Source organism: Carassius auratus, chromosome 31 (assembly GCF_003368295.1).
Source record: "Carassius auratus strain Wakin chromosome 31, ASM336829v1, whole genome shotgun sequence".
Lineage (NCBI taxonomy): Eukaryota > Metazoa > Chordata > Actinopteri > Cypriniformes > Cyprinidae > Carassius > Carassius auratus.
Genome location: NC_039273.1, coordinates 1,347,630 through 1,361,220, shown reverse-complemented (window position 1 = coordinate 1,361,220; position 13,591 = coordinate 1,347,630). Strand labels below are relative to the sequence as shown.

The following is a 13,591-nucleotide window of genomic DNA, read 5'->3' as shown; positions in this document are numbered from 1 at the left end:
TTTGGTGGTACGTTTTTTATTTTTATTTTCTCCTTCAGAACTGAATGTATAACTTGATGTGCTACTTGGCATTTATTTGTATTATTAGTGAAATTTGTGAGTGAAAATAATTTCCTATTTGTGTGTATAAGCTTTAGCAATTCTGATTTAGACACATTTATATACAATATAGGTATTGAGGGTGGTGCTGGTGTGTGTGTGTGTGTGTGTGTGTGTGCTCTTGTTTTTGTGACATATCAGGACACAACTCTGTATAATGACATGGGTATGACACAGGTATTACAAGGAGAGGGTGACTTATGAGAACATAACCCATGTCCCCATTTTTCAAAACGCTTATAAATAATACAGAATTCGTTTTTTTTTTTTTTTTTTTTTTTGAGAAAGTAAAAATTCACAAAGTTTCCTGTGAGGGTTAGGGTTAGGTGTAGGGTTGGTGAAGGGCGATATAATATACAGTTTGTACACTATAAAAACCATTACACCTATGGGATGAACACACTTTCCACAAAAACAAACGTGTGTGTGTGTGTGTGTGTGTGTGTGAAAATGGACATGCATTGCATTGGGATGTGTTTTTGATGCTGTTTAGCCTGTCACACTGCAGTAACTGCTTAAAATGTCATGTCAAGAACTAATTTTGATTAAAGAAACACTTTCAAAGGTCAGTCCAGCAGATGTCGCCATAGTTGTTGATAAAGAACACCTTATAAAGTGACATGAGGATGGACAGGTGCAAGCGGCAGGAATCACCGTAAAAACAAACAGACGCGCATCATTTGCACCTGTCATTGTAAAGAAGAAGAAGAATAATAATCTATAAGACTCACATTCCAACAGACTGTTTCCCATAAGAGAAACTTAAACCATAAAGGCCTAAAACATTCTTGTAAACGATACTGTAAACAAGCAGCGCAATGAAAGCATAAACCTCGAGTCACTACACGTTTTGCTTTTGTTTACCTGCTATACGTGTTAAAATGAACCGATTTACACGAAACTTTCTTATTAAGTGTGTTCTGCAGCACCGAGAACCAGCTTCTGTAACTTTCTGACAAAATAACCGAGTGCACGTTTGGTGAAGGCTATTCTTAGTTTGACACGCAGAGGTTTGTGAGGGAGTTTCTGTTCAAACAGGAAGCCGCTCAGCATCTCCCGCGCTCTCACACGCGACCGAACCCTCAGCAGAGACACTTCGTTCTGTTGCCTTAGAAACTCAACTAACGGTTTTTATTTCGCGGAAAAACTCTCCGGAGATCGAATAATTGCAACTTTTTATTGTTGTTTCTTTTTGCCTTATTCGAATCTTTTTTATCGAGGGAACGTTGGCTTGAAAACTTGCCCAATGAGTAATTTATACGAAAATATCGACGGTCAAGAAGAACTGGACTTTCCATTACTTTTCTTGTTCAACCAACCTGGCAATGACTTACCTCCAGATGACCAAGGTTAATGAGTATCACTAATTATTCATTATAATTTTTAAACTTTTGACTAGCTTTATTCACATTTTTTCTGTCCTTTTATAATTTACCATGTTTTTAATTGCATGCAAAATAAATAATTATCAAAGTATTAATCAAAAAGAGAGCTATGAAACAGTAATTATAGTATATCAGAGTGTGGTACCTCATTATTAATATGTACTATGTGCATGCAAATTCAAAGAATACAAATGTATCTACTATTTTATTTGCATTATCGTGGTATTACTATTATGTACTGTTTTGCTTCAGAGAGTTGGTTTAAAAGATAAGCTGCTTGGGTTTAAAAGTAGGTTGCACCCATTATGTGAAACCAAAGATGCAGTGGAAACTTTCACTGCAGGTAACCATTTAGTTCTCTAGTATTACAGCCTGGTTATTTACAGGAAACATTCAGAATATTCTTTAAACATCCTGTTGTTTAAAATACGAAATAAACACTGCTAAAAGCTGGTAAGATGGTTATTAATGTGTTTTCCCATTTGTTTTTAGCTGATGACGCTGGCATCAGCTCCAGCCACGGTGCCAATCAGACTCATCAAGACCCATCTTTGTACGATGAGGAGTCCGTTTCCCATTTTTCCCACCATCTCCCCACCGATGACCTTCTCACCTACGGCCAATCTGATCTCAGACACTCTTTTGGGCACTCCTCCTCGCTTGCCAACCACCCTGGAGCGCTCCAAGCCAACGGCCCGAGAATTGAGATAACCTGTCCTGACCTGTACCCACATGACCATGTCCACACCAACCCTGTGAACATCACTCGGCTAGACATCCCTTACAGGGAGAGCCAATGCCTCAGTCCGGCTAGCAGCACCTCGTCCACTAGCTGGCATTCAGATGGCTATTCTCCTGGAACATACTCCCCGTGCATCTCTCCCGGTGTTGGTGAAGGAACGCTAGCCGGATTGACCGAAGCCGTCCTTTGCCCGATGATGCAGGCCATCCATGCGTCTGGTTCTCCCAACACGTCCCCTCGCACCAGCATCACAGAAGACACCGTCCTGGACCGCCGTCCCACCTCTCCACGGCCTCGCTCGACTTCTCCGCAGGGGAAGCGCACTTACGCCGAATACGAGACCCAGAGATCTCAAAGCCCCCGTTTTGTCCGAGACGAACCCGCAGAGTTCTATCCCATGGCATACCAGGAGGACTCCTTGAACAGCTTGTGCAACAGCTTGACCAAACCGGTCCCTACTAAGATTGTCCGATCTAATCTAGAGTATTCTGTCCACACGGAGAGCCAGGCGTGCCTGTTCCCATCTACAACGGAAGTGAAAAAAGAATTCACTATGGAATCGTGCTATTTCATGCCTGCAAACTGGTCCAGTCAGGCTCTCGTAGGGGTTTGTAGGTATGATATAATCAATCAATTAATCAGTCCAGTGACAAAGCCTTACATTTGTTCCTTTAACAGCCTTTATCCACTTAAAAACACATAAAAAAAGGCTCTTTATTGGTATCAGTAGTTCTGTTAATTGGCATGGAAACATTCCATTCCACAAAAGGTTGATTATAGTAGAAAACGGTTCTTTGGAATTTCTAACTGTTATTTAAACTAAGAAAAAAAGTGGTTCTTTTAAGAACGGTTCACTGAAAGGTTCCTTGGGAAACTTGCTACCAAACACCCATTTCGTACAAATGAAGAAAAACTCATGCAACTAATTATAAGCAGCGCCTCAAACCACAGGAGAAAAACAAAAATGAGGTCTCTCAGTACATCTGTTATTTCTCATGTTTAGGAGACGAAATGAATGCTTATGTGAAGTCTCCTGAAAGAGAAAGCTTTGAGAAATAAAAATGCCAGATTCTCAGAGCGAAGCAGAATCGTATCATTATGCCTCAGATTAAAATGTTTGCACATCTAGTCGTGGCTCCTATAGATATATTTATAAGTTATGAAATAAGTGATGTGTGATGGATATTGTGACTGAACAGCTTCTCATGTGTTAGTATGCCAGTGGCTGCGTTGCCTGCTCTGGACTGGTCTCTTCCCAGCAGCACTGAGCAGTACGAGCTCAGGATAGAGGTTCAACCCAGACAACACCACCGGGCCCACTACGAGACCGAGGGCAGCCGAGGGGCCGTCAAAGCATCTTCCGGAGGACATCCTGTCGTTCAGGTAAATCGAGGACAACACTGTGTATTTAGAAGAAAAGTCAAAGCCGTGGGAGTGCGGAAAGGGTAGTTTTGCTTGGTTTTGTAAGGATGCGTGGGGAGCGAATACATCTATTCTTGAGAATCGTTGTGTGTGAAAATGTGCAGGGACGTTTGTGAGAACAACCGAAAGTGTGCCAGCGAAACTGAGACGGCTGTCAGTGAAGAGCTTGATAACAGAAACAAGGGGGAGAGATAATGTGATGGTTGTGGTGACGTTATTTCCCTGTTACGGCACAAAGTGCTGTGTCCACATTTAGGGAAATGAGGATCTGTGTTTTTGCCGTTGCTATCGCTTAGACAATACATCATCTACACTGACTAAACCTTTCACTCAACTCACACATATCTCACGCAGAGCATCATTTCTGTTGAAAATGAAGATAAATGACTTCATCAAAATCACCAAAGGCACTTGTAGTCAAATAACAGGCACTTTTTTTTCTAATGCAACCACAATCACACAATTTTATTTATAGTTTATCTTCAAATGCTAGTTCACCCTTTGGTTGTTGGGGCTGTGTGAAGCATGTGCAGATGTAAAGTGTGGTTTATGAACTGTCTCAGTTGCGAGGGTACACCGGGACCGAGCCGCTGGCTCTACAGATCTTCATCGGCACGGCTGACGACAGGAACCTCAGACCTCACGCCTTCTACCAGGTCCACCGCATCACCGGCAAAACCGTCACCACCAGCAGTCAGGAACGAATGCTGAACGGAACCAAGATCCTGGAGGTGCCACTGGAACCCAAGGAGAACATGAGAGCTGTGTAAGAAGATAATAACATACATAAAGATGACTGGGGCAAGTTGTCTCAAGCGTTGAATCTCAGAAGCTATGAGGTTTAGAGTTAAATTTACAAGTGCAGAAATCCAGCAGTGGGTTTAAGTGTCTAGTGCAATTACACCTGTATGTTTGGATCATTAGTGTAAATTTGATCATCCAAAGTAATTTATTATTTAACATTTATTTAGGCAAAACAATAGCTTCTACCTTTTTTTTTTTGCATCATGAAGTCTTATATTATATAATTGTATAGTTGAAGCCATAAATAGATTGTATAGCATGCATTTGCATTGCAGATGTTCTGTGACAACTTACCCCATGTAGTGTAAAAACATTCCCTGCTGTTGGACTTGCAATAATAAACCTGGAGAAATATTCTGAAAAAAAAAAGAAAAAACTTGCCCAAATTTTGTCTCAGTTAGATGGTAGATGTTATTTTCCGTTCTCAGAATATAAAGAAAGAAGCAAAAAACTGAAGAAACAGGAAAAGAATGTGATCAAAAAAAAAAAAAAACTGATTTGCCTGATAAATGTTTGTTCATATTTTTAGAGTTGACTGCGCTGGTATCCTGAAACTAAGAAATGCCGACATTGAGCTGAAGAAAGGAGAGACGGATGTGGGACGGAAAAACACACGAGTGAGACTGGTCTTCCGTGTCCATGTTCCTCAACCCGGGGGCCAGTGGATCTCTCTCCAAGTGTCCTCGCAGTCTATTGAATGCTGTATGCATTGAAACTTGCATTTCAAACTCACTATTTTAACCATACATTTTAATGTTACATTTTTTGCATGCATAAAATTATGTGAAAAGTTATTTTCTTTGTACAGAATTGAAGTTGTTAACCTATTATAATTTTTTATTTATTTATACTTAACATTTATGTTTTATTATAACATTTTATAGTATTTAATATTAACTAAAATGCATTTGCATTTGTTATACAGCCAATCATGCACAGTTATGATGCTGATGATATCAGAATGGTCAAATGTCATATTTTCAATATCAAATGCATGAACGCCTCGGGTTGTGTTTCAGCTCAAAGGTCGGCTCATGAGCAGCCAGCAGTAGAGCGTCAGGACGTGGACCACTGTTCGGTTCTGGGTGCACCACAGATGATCCTTAGGGGCCAGAACTTCACATCAGAGTCCAAAGTCATCTTTTTTGAGAAATCACATGGTGAGTAAAACTCTGCAGTGAAGGGCTCGGCCACACTTGTTTTGATCATAAGTGTAATGGTAAACCAATGTGTATTTCAGTGGCTAATGTGGGTGTCTAGAGAGCAGAGAGGTCGTCAGTGGCTCCAAAAAGTATTCGGACACACTTTAAAATGTCTGAATGTCATTGCATCAGATGGTAAACTAACATTATTGGCGTAAACTAACATTATAATGCAACAAGTATCCAAAGAGTCACTCTGTATCTCTGATGTGACATTCAACGTTATGTCAACAGTTTCTGTGAAAACTAATCGGTTAAGGTGTCAGTTCAGTTAGCGAGATGTTAATCTCACTTTACACGGATGAATAACTTTCAAAAAAGCTGACAAAATGTGAAAGTAGATCATCTGATTTTGTGTGGCAGCTTGTTAACAGCTCCAACCATCCTCATATGATTCTTTTAATATTTGACTTCTTCAGGCACTATCAGCCATCTGTGGAGAGAATTAGCATACGATTTGTTTAAAGATGTATTGATATGGTTTGCATATGCTGAAAGATGATAGTCCAGGCTGGAGCCATGAGGCTTTGGGTTGCATGGTAGACTGCTGTATGGTTTGGCCAACCTTTGCAAGAACTAAAGAGTGAGAGAGAAAAAACAGATAAGCCTTGCAAAGCTTGCATAAACACACACACACACACATCTACATAGCCGCCAGTTTGTCTGTGAGTGTTTAAAGACATCAGAAACCTCAGAACCAACACCTACGCACTATGCATAACCTTGAGACATTCATTCTATACCAAACACCATGGTACTTGAACTTAAATATTGTCGTGTCTGATTGCATGTTGAAATGCTAAAATCTAAATCTAAACCTGCTTTTAATAATTTACTCATTATTTTATCATTACTATGCATGCACCTTTAATAATGTTGTATTATTTGATAGTCAGTCTACTTAAAGACAGCTTTAAAAAAATTTTTTGCAAAGTGCTTTTCAGCACACGGTATATGTACGTAAACATTTAAATATATATGGAAGTGGAGCATGAACGTAAATCAGACAGTTACAAATGAAATTCAATTAAAGTGGCAGATGCAAAACCAATTATTAAATGAAATTACATTCAATTGTTTGTGGAAGCACCAGAAGTAGTCCAAAATGTCTGGAATATTTTTAATGGCAGTGTCCAGCGCAGGTCGAGTGAAATCTCAGAGTCACAGAACCTGAAGACAATAAGATATATCAGCCATGACTCACACTGACATCCTATAGAAACAGCCTACACTTTCTGACGCAAGCAAAGTTTTAGCTGCACTTTCCATTTAGGTGTGCTAGTGTGAGAGGATGTGGTTATGCTCTGCACAGATAGCATCTACAAGCACAGAGTCTTTTTCCTTTCCTGTACTCAGTGTGAGAGTTGCAGAGCAGAAGTAACGCAGCAGGAGAGTGGGAGTTTCACCCGCTAATGCATGCAACTTTCTCTCTGTTGCTCGTGTAAAAGTCGCAGACCAGTTATCTGTTGTGGCTTCCAACATCAAATAGTGACAGTGCACATGGGCGTTTGTTTGTGAACAGATGTAAAGTAGTTCTATGTTTAAATAAATTACACTTCCTTTCAAAAGTTTGGGGTCAGCAGAATCTTTTTTTTTCTTTTCTTTTTTTTTTTTTTTGATAGAAGTCTCTCACCAAGGCTGCATTTATTTGATCAAAAATACACATATATATATATTTTTTTAAATAACCGTTTCTTTTTTTAATGTATTGTCAAATATAATTTATTCCTGTGTTCAAAGCTGAATTTTCATTACTCCAGTCATCAGTGTCGAACAACCCTTTAGAAACCATTATAATATGCTGTTATTCATAAAGAATATATATATATATATCTTTTGCTTGAAATATTATTGATGGTACCCATGCATGCTTTTTTTCCAGCATTCACATGACTGTTTTACTGTTTTAGTTGACTTGCAGATATGGGAGGCTGAGGCGAAAGTTTACAGAGAAAAAAGCACGTCTGTAAGTACTTCAGACTGTTAAGAGAGCAAAGTACTACATAGTCTTCAATAAAGCTGTTCAAAAGTTTAATGTAAGCTGTGCTCTTGGCAGAACCTTCTGGTCTTGGAGATCCCTCCGTATCGAGACCCCAACATCTACCACCCGGTCAAAGTCAAATTTCACGTGTTGAATGGGAAGAAGAAATGCAGTCAGCCTCAGAACTTCACCTACACGCCCCTCTCAGGTGAAACCTTCAGACACTTTAAGAAACAAATGTGACCCTGGAGCACAACACCAGTCATGATTTTTTGACATCATTTGAAAGCTAAATAAATAAGCTTTCTGTTGATGTATGGTTTGTCAGGAGGACATTATTTGGTCGAGATACAACTATTTAAAAATCTGGAATCTGATGATGCAAAAAAGAAAAAAATCTAAATATTGAGAAAATCCCCTTTAAAGTTGTCCAAATGAATTCTTAGCAGCATATTACTAATCATAAATACAATTTTGATATATTAAATGTAGGAAATTTACAAAATATCTTTACTTAATATCCAAATGATTTTTTGCATAAATGAAAAATCAATAATTTTGACTCATACAATGTATTTTTGACTATTGCTACAAATATACCCAGAGACTTCAGACTGCTTTTGTGCTCCAGTGTCACAAACTCACAATGTTTTTGTTTTAAAACGCATCTAATGTTTTGGATTTCCTCTCCAGTGCCACAGATTAAAGCGGAGCCGCTTGAAGAATACCAGTATGCACAGTTAGACCGTACTGGCCGTCCCATCACAGGCATCTCTTGCCATCTTGCGGACGGTTGCATGATGCCGATCGGCCCCTCGTACCAGCGAGCTCACTGCATGTACCCTGCTTCCCCACAACACACACCCATCCGTTACCCGCAGGATCACACGGTGCCAGGAGTCTTCTCCGGCTCCCCGGCTCATGCTTCCACACACAGTACCACCTCCATGTCTACATTTGTGCCAAACACCTACCAGCACACCATGGCAGGTAACAGCTTCCAAACGGCCGCCTCTCTGTTTCCCACCCTCGACGTCTCAGAGCTCTGCTCCGTCGCGGCCCATCAGAAGACATATGGCTCGAGGGCGTCCCCAACCACAGGGAGATCCCCTCCGGCCCGCAGCCATCAGCAGACATACCTGCCAGTGCAGCACCAGAGAAACGTCAGTCCTGTGAGAGTCACCATCAAACAGGAGAACCTGGATCAGGCCTATCTGGATGACGGTTTGTACTCTCATCATTCATCCAACAGTGCTGGGCAGTAACTGATCACATGCAATCTGAACTACGGAATCAGATTCCATAAATGTACTTGTGATTAGATTATGTTACATTCAAAAATGCTCATAATCAGATTTTTGAAAGCGTGGGAGTTGAAGAAGGTTAAAATCTCAGCGCGCTCATCTCTTGTCACTTTGTACCCAGCCGTCCAATCACGGTGGAGCATGGGGCGGGACGAATCCCACACCGACCAACCGCCACGTCCTGCTTGTACAACATTGACAGACCACAAAAGTAATCACATATACATTTTTCGACTTCCAAGACTAAGAGAAATATATCATTTTAACAACTAAATTAAATTAAATTTCTTTGAATTGTTTTTATTATTTATCTATGAAACTATAAAACTAAATTATAACATGATTACAGACATACAGCACATCTCAGTTATGTGTGTGTGTGTGTGCAGTGGTGTGTTTAATGCATGCCGCTCTTAACCAGGCGGCTCTATATGGGTCAGTGCTTCAGTTCTGTTAAATATTGAGCTCTAACAGACCTAAAACACACACACAGGGACAAACAGGACACACTATCGATCTCTCAGGAAAGCATTCGATCACAAAAGCGCTGGAGAATAAACTAAACGTGCTCTTCATTCACATAAGACCACGTACAGTTGATATCGTGAGCCGTATTTTAATAACGTTGCACCACAGATGTTGATGTGTGTTTATTTGTGGTGGTTGCGTGGGCATTACAAAGAATCACACCCACGCTTCAGCTTCTATTTCAGGCTGATCATACCTGTAAACGCTACCCCTCGTGTCCCCTGATCTAATTTTAGATGGAAAACTTTCCATTTTTAGCCCACTAACTTGTCTCAGCACAACGGCAGGAAGCACAACCAAATACAGCATGAGAGAGAGGGTCAGACTCTGTGCTGCCGGCTGGTGGATGCTTCCTGCACCGATGATGCACCACTCAGTGCCTTAAAAGTCTTCAAAGATAATAATACCCGGAGCAGAAGTCTTTGATTTGATCCAAAGACTGTCCTTAATGCTAAGTAATAGTACGTATAACGAACGCTTCAGCAAACAGAGATTCTGCAGGTGTTATGAAGGTAATTTTAAGACCAAGAGGAAAACATTTACAGAATTAAAGGCAACACTGTTCATCAGTATTTTCTTCTTAATGTCTAGGAAACACAATATCATAAAAAAAAAATAAATAAAAAATAAAATAAAACTTGTATTCAATTTCCATTGCAAAATATTTAAATAAATAAAAAGGAAATAAAATGTGATGTTCTGCCTCAGTATTTTTGTCATTTTCCAGTGCAAATGTCTAAAGATTCTTAAATCGAGATGCATGTATTTTAGCAGCAAATTTACAAGATCGGTCTTTTTTTTTTTTTTACTTTGAAACTGATTAAAATTGAGTTTAGGATTAAAACAAGCACAAATATCTGTTCCAAAAAATAGACCTTATTTAAAGAACAAAAGAACATGAAAATTTTAAGCATAAACTCATTTAATTTTGTTTGGTTTCTTAAAAAAAAGAAAGAAAAAAAGAATTAATATTCCTTTTAAGGACTTTAGATATTTGCATTTGAAAACAAAAAAAATGAAAAAGATATTTTAGCAGTGTATGCAACATTTAATGCCGTGACTTTAAGACGTTCTGCTTTGATTTCAGACCTTTTTAAAGCCATAAATTGTATCAGGATGAATTTGAAGACTTTTAAGACTGGCAGAAACCCTGTAAGCATCACTTAATGATTATGTTTTTATTTTTACTTGCAGTTAATGCTGTTATAAGAAAGGACCTTGTTCATAAAAATAATCTCTGATGTCAGTCGTGGAAGAAAACCGGCATCCTCTCTCAAGATACAGCATCATCTCAGATCAAGACGTCTTGGCATTGATATCTATTTAAATAGCTAGTTTGTCATATCTATGATTTATACACAGAAGGGCAACCAGTATGATCATGTTCGACATTAAATCAGTGTGCTTTACTCTTGTTAATATATATTTAAATATATAATGCCTATTTTCTCAAATCATGTTTTTATCACAAATCGACCTTGTAAGACATATTTATCGATGTTCATTTCAAATAAAATGTTTTAAAGTGGCTGTTGCTTTATTTTATTTTCGGGTAGTAACAGATACTTGGTTTTGGCAAACTGGCAGATAATAATAATACAACTGAAAGCTGATTAGTAATTAATAGTTTACTTTAACATTAGGCCATCCAACTGCTAATGCAATAATTTAAATAGTTGCGTTTATATATAACTATTCTTTTTAAAGAGCATAAGTTTGCAAGCTGTACTATAACTTTTCAACACACCACACACTGCTGAATCTTACTATATTTGTTCATTTATTAATTCTTAAGTAGCATCTTTTTTTGATCATGTTGCCTGATAATTTTCTCTCATAAGATTTTACTTCTAAAAGTAAAATCATATAGTTGTATATAGTTAGTACTATGTTACAATACTTATTCGAAACACTATGTAAGATCAATGAACAAACCATTTAAGATGTAAAAAATTGTCTTAAAAATTGGGCGGGAAAAACATTTTTGAAAAAGCTGTTTTTAAGATTTTTTTAAATTTTTTTTTTTTATGTAAATATCTCACACGCACCAAAACAGAAAACAATGAGGAGAATAAATGGACATCAGTTTATTCAGTTGAATGTATTTAAAATTGGCATAAAAAAACACCAAAGATTACTCAAAAACAATGACACATACATAATTTGAATTAAAATAAATAAAAAACATTTTGAAAGACATGGCAAAATCCAAGCTCAGACCAGATGAAGTAATGATGGCTGAACTGAACAATGCCTCTAATGCTGTGAGTCAAACATCATTAGTGAGTTTACCAGACAAACACCTTCACTGTTCACACTCTCTATCTCTTCTTCTTGCTCTCCTTTTTCACTTTCTGGCGGATCGGTTGAACAGCTCCCTTTGGCTTTCGGTTCTGCTCAGAGCTGCGAGCGTCAGCCGGCTCCGACATCTCCACCTAGAGTTTATGAAATACAACAGAATAAATTAATTTGAAATTTTAAGACATCACAGGTGAACACAGTAAACATTTAACTAATAGATTTCATCATACTTCCCCAGATGATTAATCAGAGCATTGCTTTGCATTAGTTTTTCTGAAATGTTTAAATATGCAAGTGAGCCATTATCTAACTAAATGTGCACAGATTTAGTGACATATAAAAGTTTTTACGGAGGGGGTTTGGGGTATAAATCAGAAACATTTGTAAACACTGGGAAAAAATGTCTTCAGGAAAAAAAAAGTTATATTTATATACACACATTTTATATATATATAGTGCTGCAGGAGAGTGGAGAGGAAACTTAATTTAAAGAAAACTGCTTTTAAGGATGTATTGTAGTTTAAATCTACAGGCACAAATAGATAAAGTGAAATAAAAGAAACACTTAAATGTGTATTATAGATGTTTTCTTTCCACTAGACTGAAAAAAGATATGTTATGGAAACCAGTTCATAAGAAAAAACAATGCTTTTGACTAGTGTATTGCTGAACTCTGGTGTTGCTCAGTCATTTTAAAGCAGAATTTATTTATTTTTATTTTATTTTTCAATTCGCTACGTCATCACTATGACGTCAGCCAACCAGGTAAGGGATCATGGTCTAAAAAACACCCTTAATCTGGTAACTCCCATTACTTTCCTGCAGAAAAAGGTCTGATTCTACTCCACTTTACTGAAAACATCAGATATCTGTGATACTGTGAGTTATTCGCACCTGTTCGTGGCTCTTGGAAGAGGGTATGATTATTGCTAAAATACAGACGAGCTGAAAAATAGCAGCTAGAAATAATCCATAACGCAGGAGACTCCCGAAGAAAGTGGGCTCTGGGACCTCCGGAGGAGAAAGATCCAGATCTGCGGACATGATGCGGAGCTGACTGAGGACAAACAAACACATACACTCACAGAAATATCGATTATTAATATGCTTCGATCAGACAACGCAATAAACGTTCAACAGTGCAGGGAGCGCGTCACTGCTGAAATCTTTACAGTTATATTTAACTCTCAAACAAACAAATTAAAACAGTTACCTGGATGAATAAATCGAAGTCTTTCCTGTGCTGCGGAAAAAAAACTGACGATAAATAACACAATCTCTTAAAACAACAGATTTTCTCCGTTTGTTGTCAGATTATGATAAACTCATCGTAACCGTATGAGTTCCAGTCTTTAAGGTTTGTTGGGTTTTACCGCCACCTTCAGCACAGGAGGAGACATCCCAAAACTAGAATAAACGGCAGAGACGGTGGGTTTAAGTAATACTTGTTACATTGTAATTTTTCAGTGTTTTATTTAAATTCAATGCCTTTAACTTTATGTATTTATAGGTGTCTAATATCGTTCAGCGCGCTGCTAAAGTGGATGGATTTTGTCACGTGGTACCTCATACATTTCTCAGCACAGGTCAGGATGGACCAATCACAGCGAACCAAAATCCACCGATTACCACTGAAAAAATAATTAGCGAGAGCATACATCAGTGAGTGAGCTTGCAGTATAAAAAACATGCCTAGATATGACAAACATGTTGTTCTGGTTAAAATATAGTATTCTTAAAAGAATCAGAGTAACTTGCTAGATGCTAGATGAACATAGTAATCATTCAGCCACTCATCAGAGGTTTCATTTCAAGGACTGACA

At 38.2% G+C, this 13,591-nt stretch overlaps 2 protein-coding genes across 3 annotated transcripts; one reads left to right on the top strand and one right to left on the bottom strand.

The window, feature by feature from the left end:
- The first annotated feature begins 1,145 nt into the window (after positions 1-1,145).
- Positions 1,146-10,997, top strand: LOC113050155 (nuclear factor of activated T-cells, cytoplasmic 2-like). 2 transcript variants are annotated; one of them, XM_026212877.1, is made up of 11 exons: positions 1,146-1,448; positions 1,977-2,841; positions 3,441-3,609; positions 4,212-4,414; positions 4,982-5,154; positions 5,472-5,612; positions 7,565-7,620; positions 7,711-7,843; positions 8,329-8,859; positions 9,061-9,150; positions 10,662-10,997. In XM_026212877.1, the coding sequence occupies exons 1-11, from the start codon at positions 1,346-1,348 to the stop codon at positions 10,706-10,708; spliced, it is 2,511 nt and encodes an 836-aa protein (XP_026068662.1). In that variant the 5' UTR covers positions 1,146-1,345; the 3' UTR covers positions 10,709-10,997. The 2 variants fall into 2 exon arrangements, with proteins under 2 accessions (XP_026068662.1, XP_026068663.1); XM_026212878.1 differs by lacking the exon at positions 9,061-9,150 and having other exon boundaries at positions 1,147-1,448.
- A 542-nt stretch (positions 10,998-11,539) lies between these two features.
- On the bottom strand, positions 11,540-13,137 carry LOC113050157 (protein MANBAL-like). The gene is made up of 3 exons (XM_026212886.1): positions 12,982-13,137; positions 12,663-12,825; positions 11,540-11,902 (listed from the first exon to the last, which is right to left on the bottom strand). Exons 2-3 carry the CDS (start codon positions 12,810-12,812, stop codon positions 11,789-11,791), a joined length of 264 nt encoding a protein of 87 aa, XP_026068671.1. The 5' UTR covers positions 12,813-12,825; positions 12,982-13,137; the 3' UTR covers positions 11,540-11,788.
- Between the last annotated feature and the right edge of the window lie 454 nt (positions 13,138-13,591).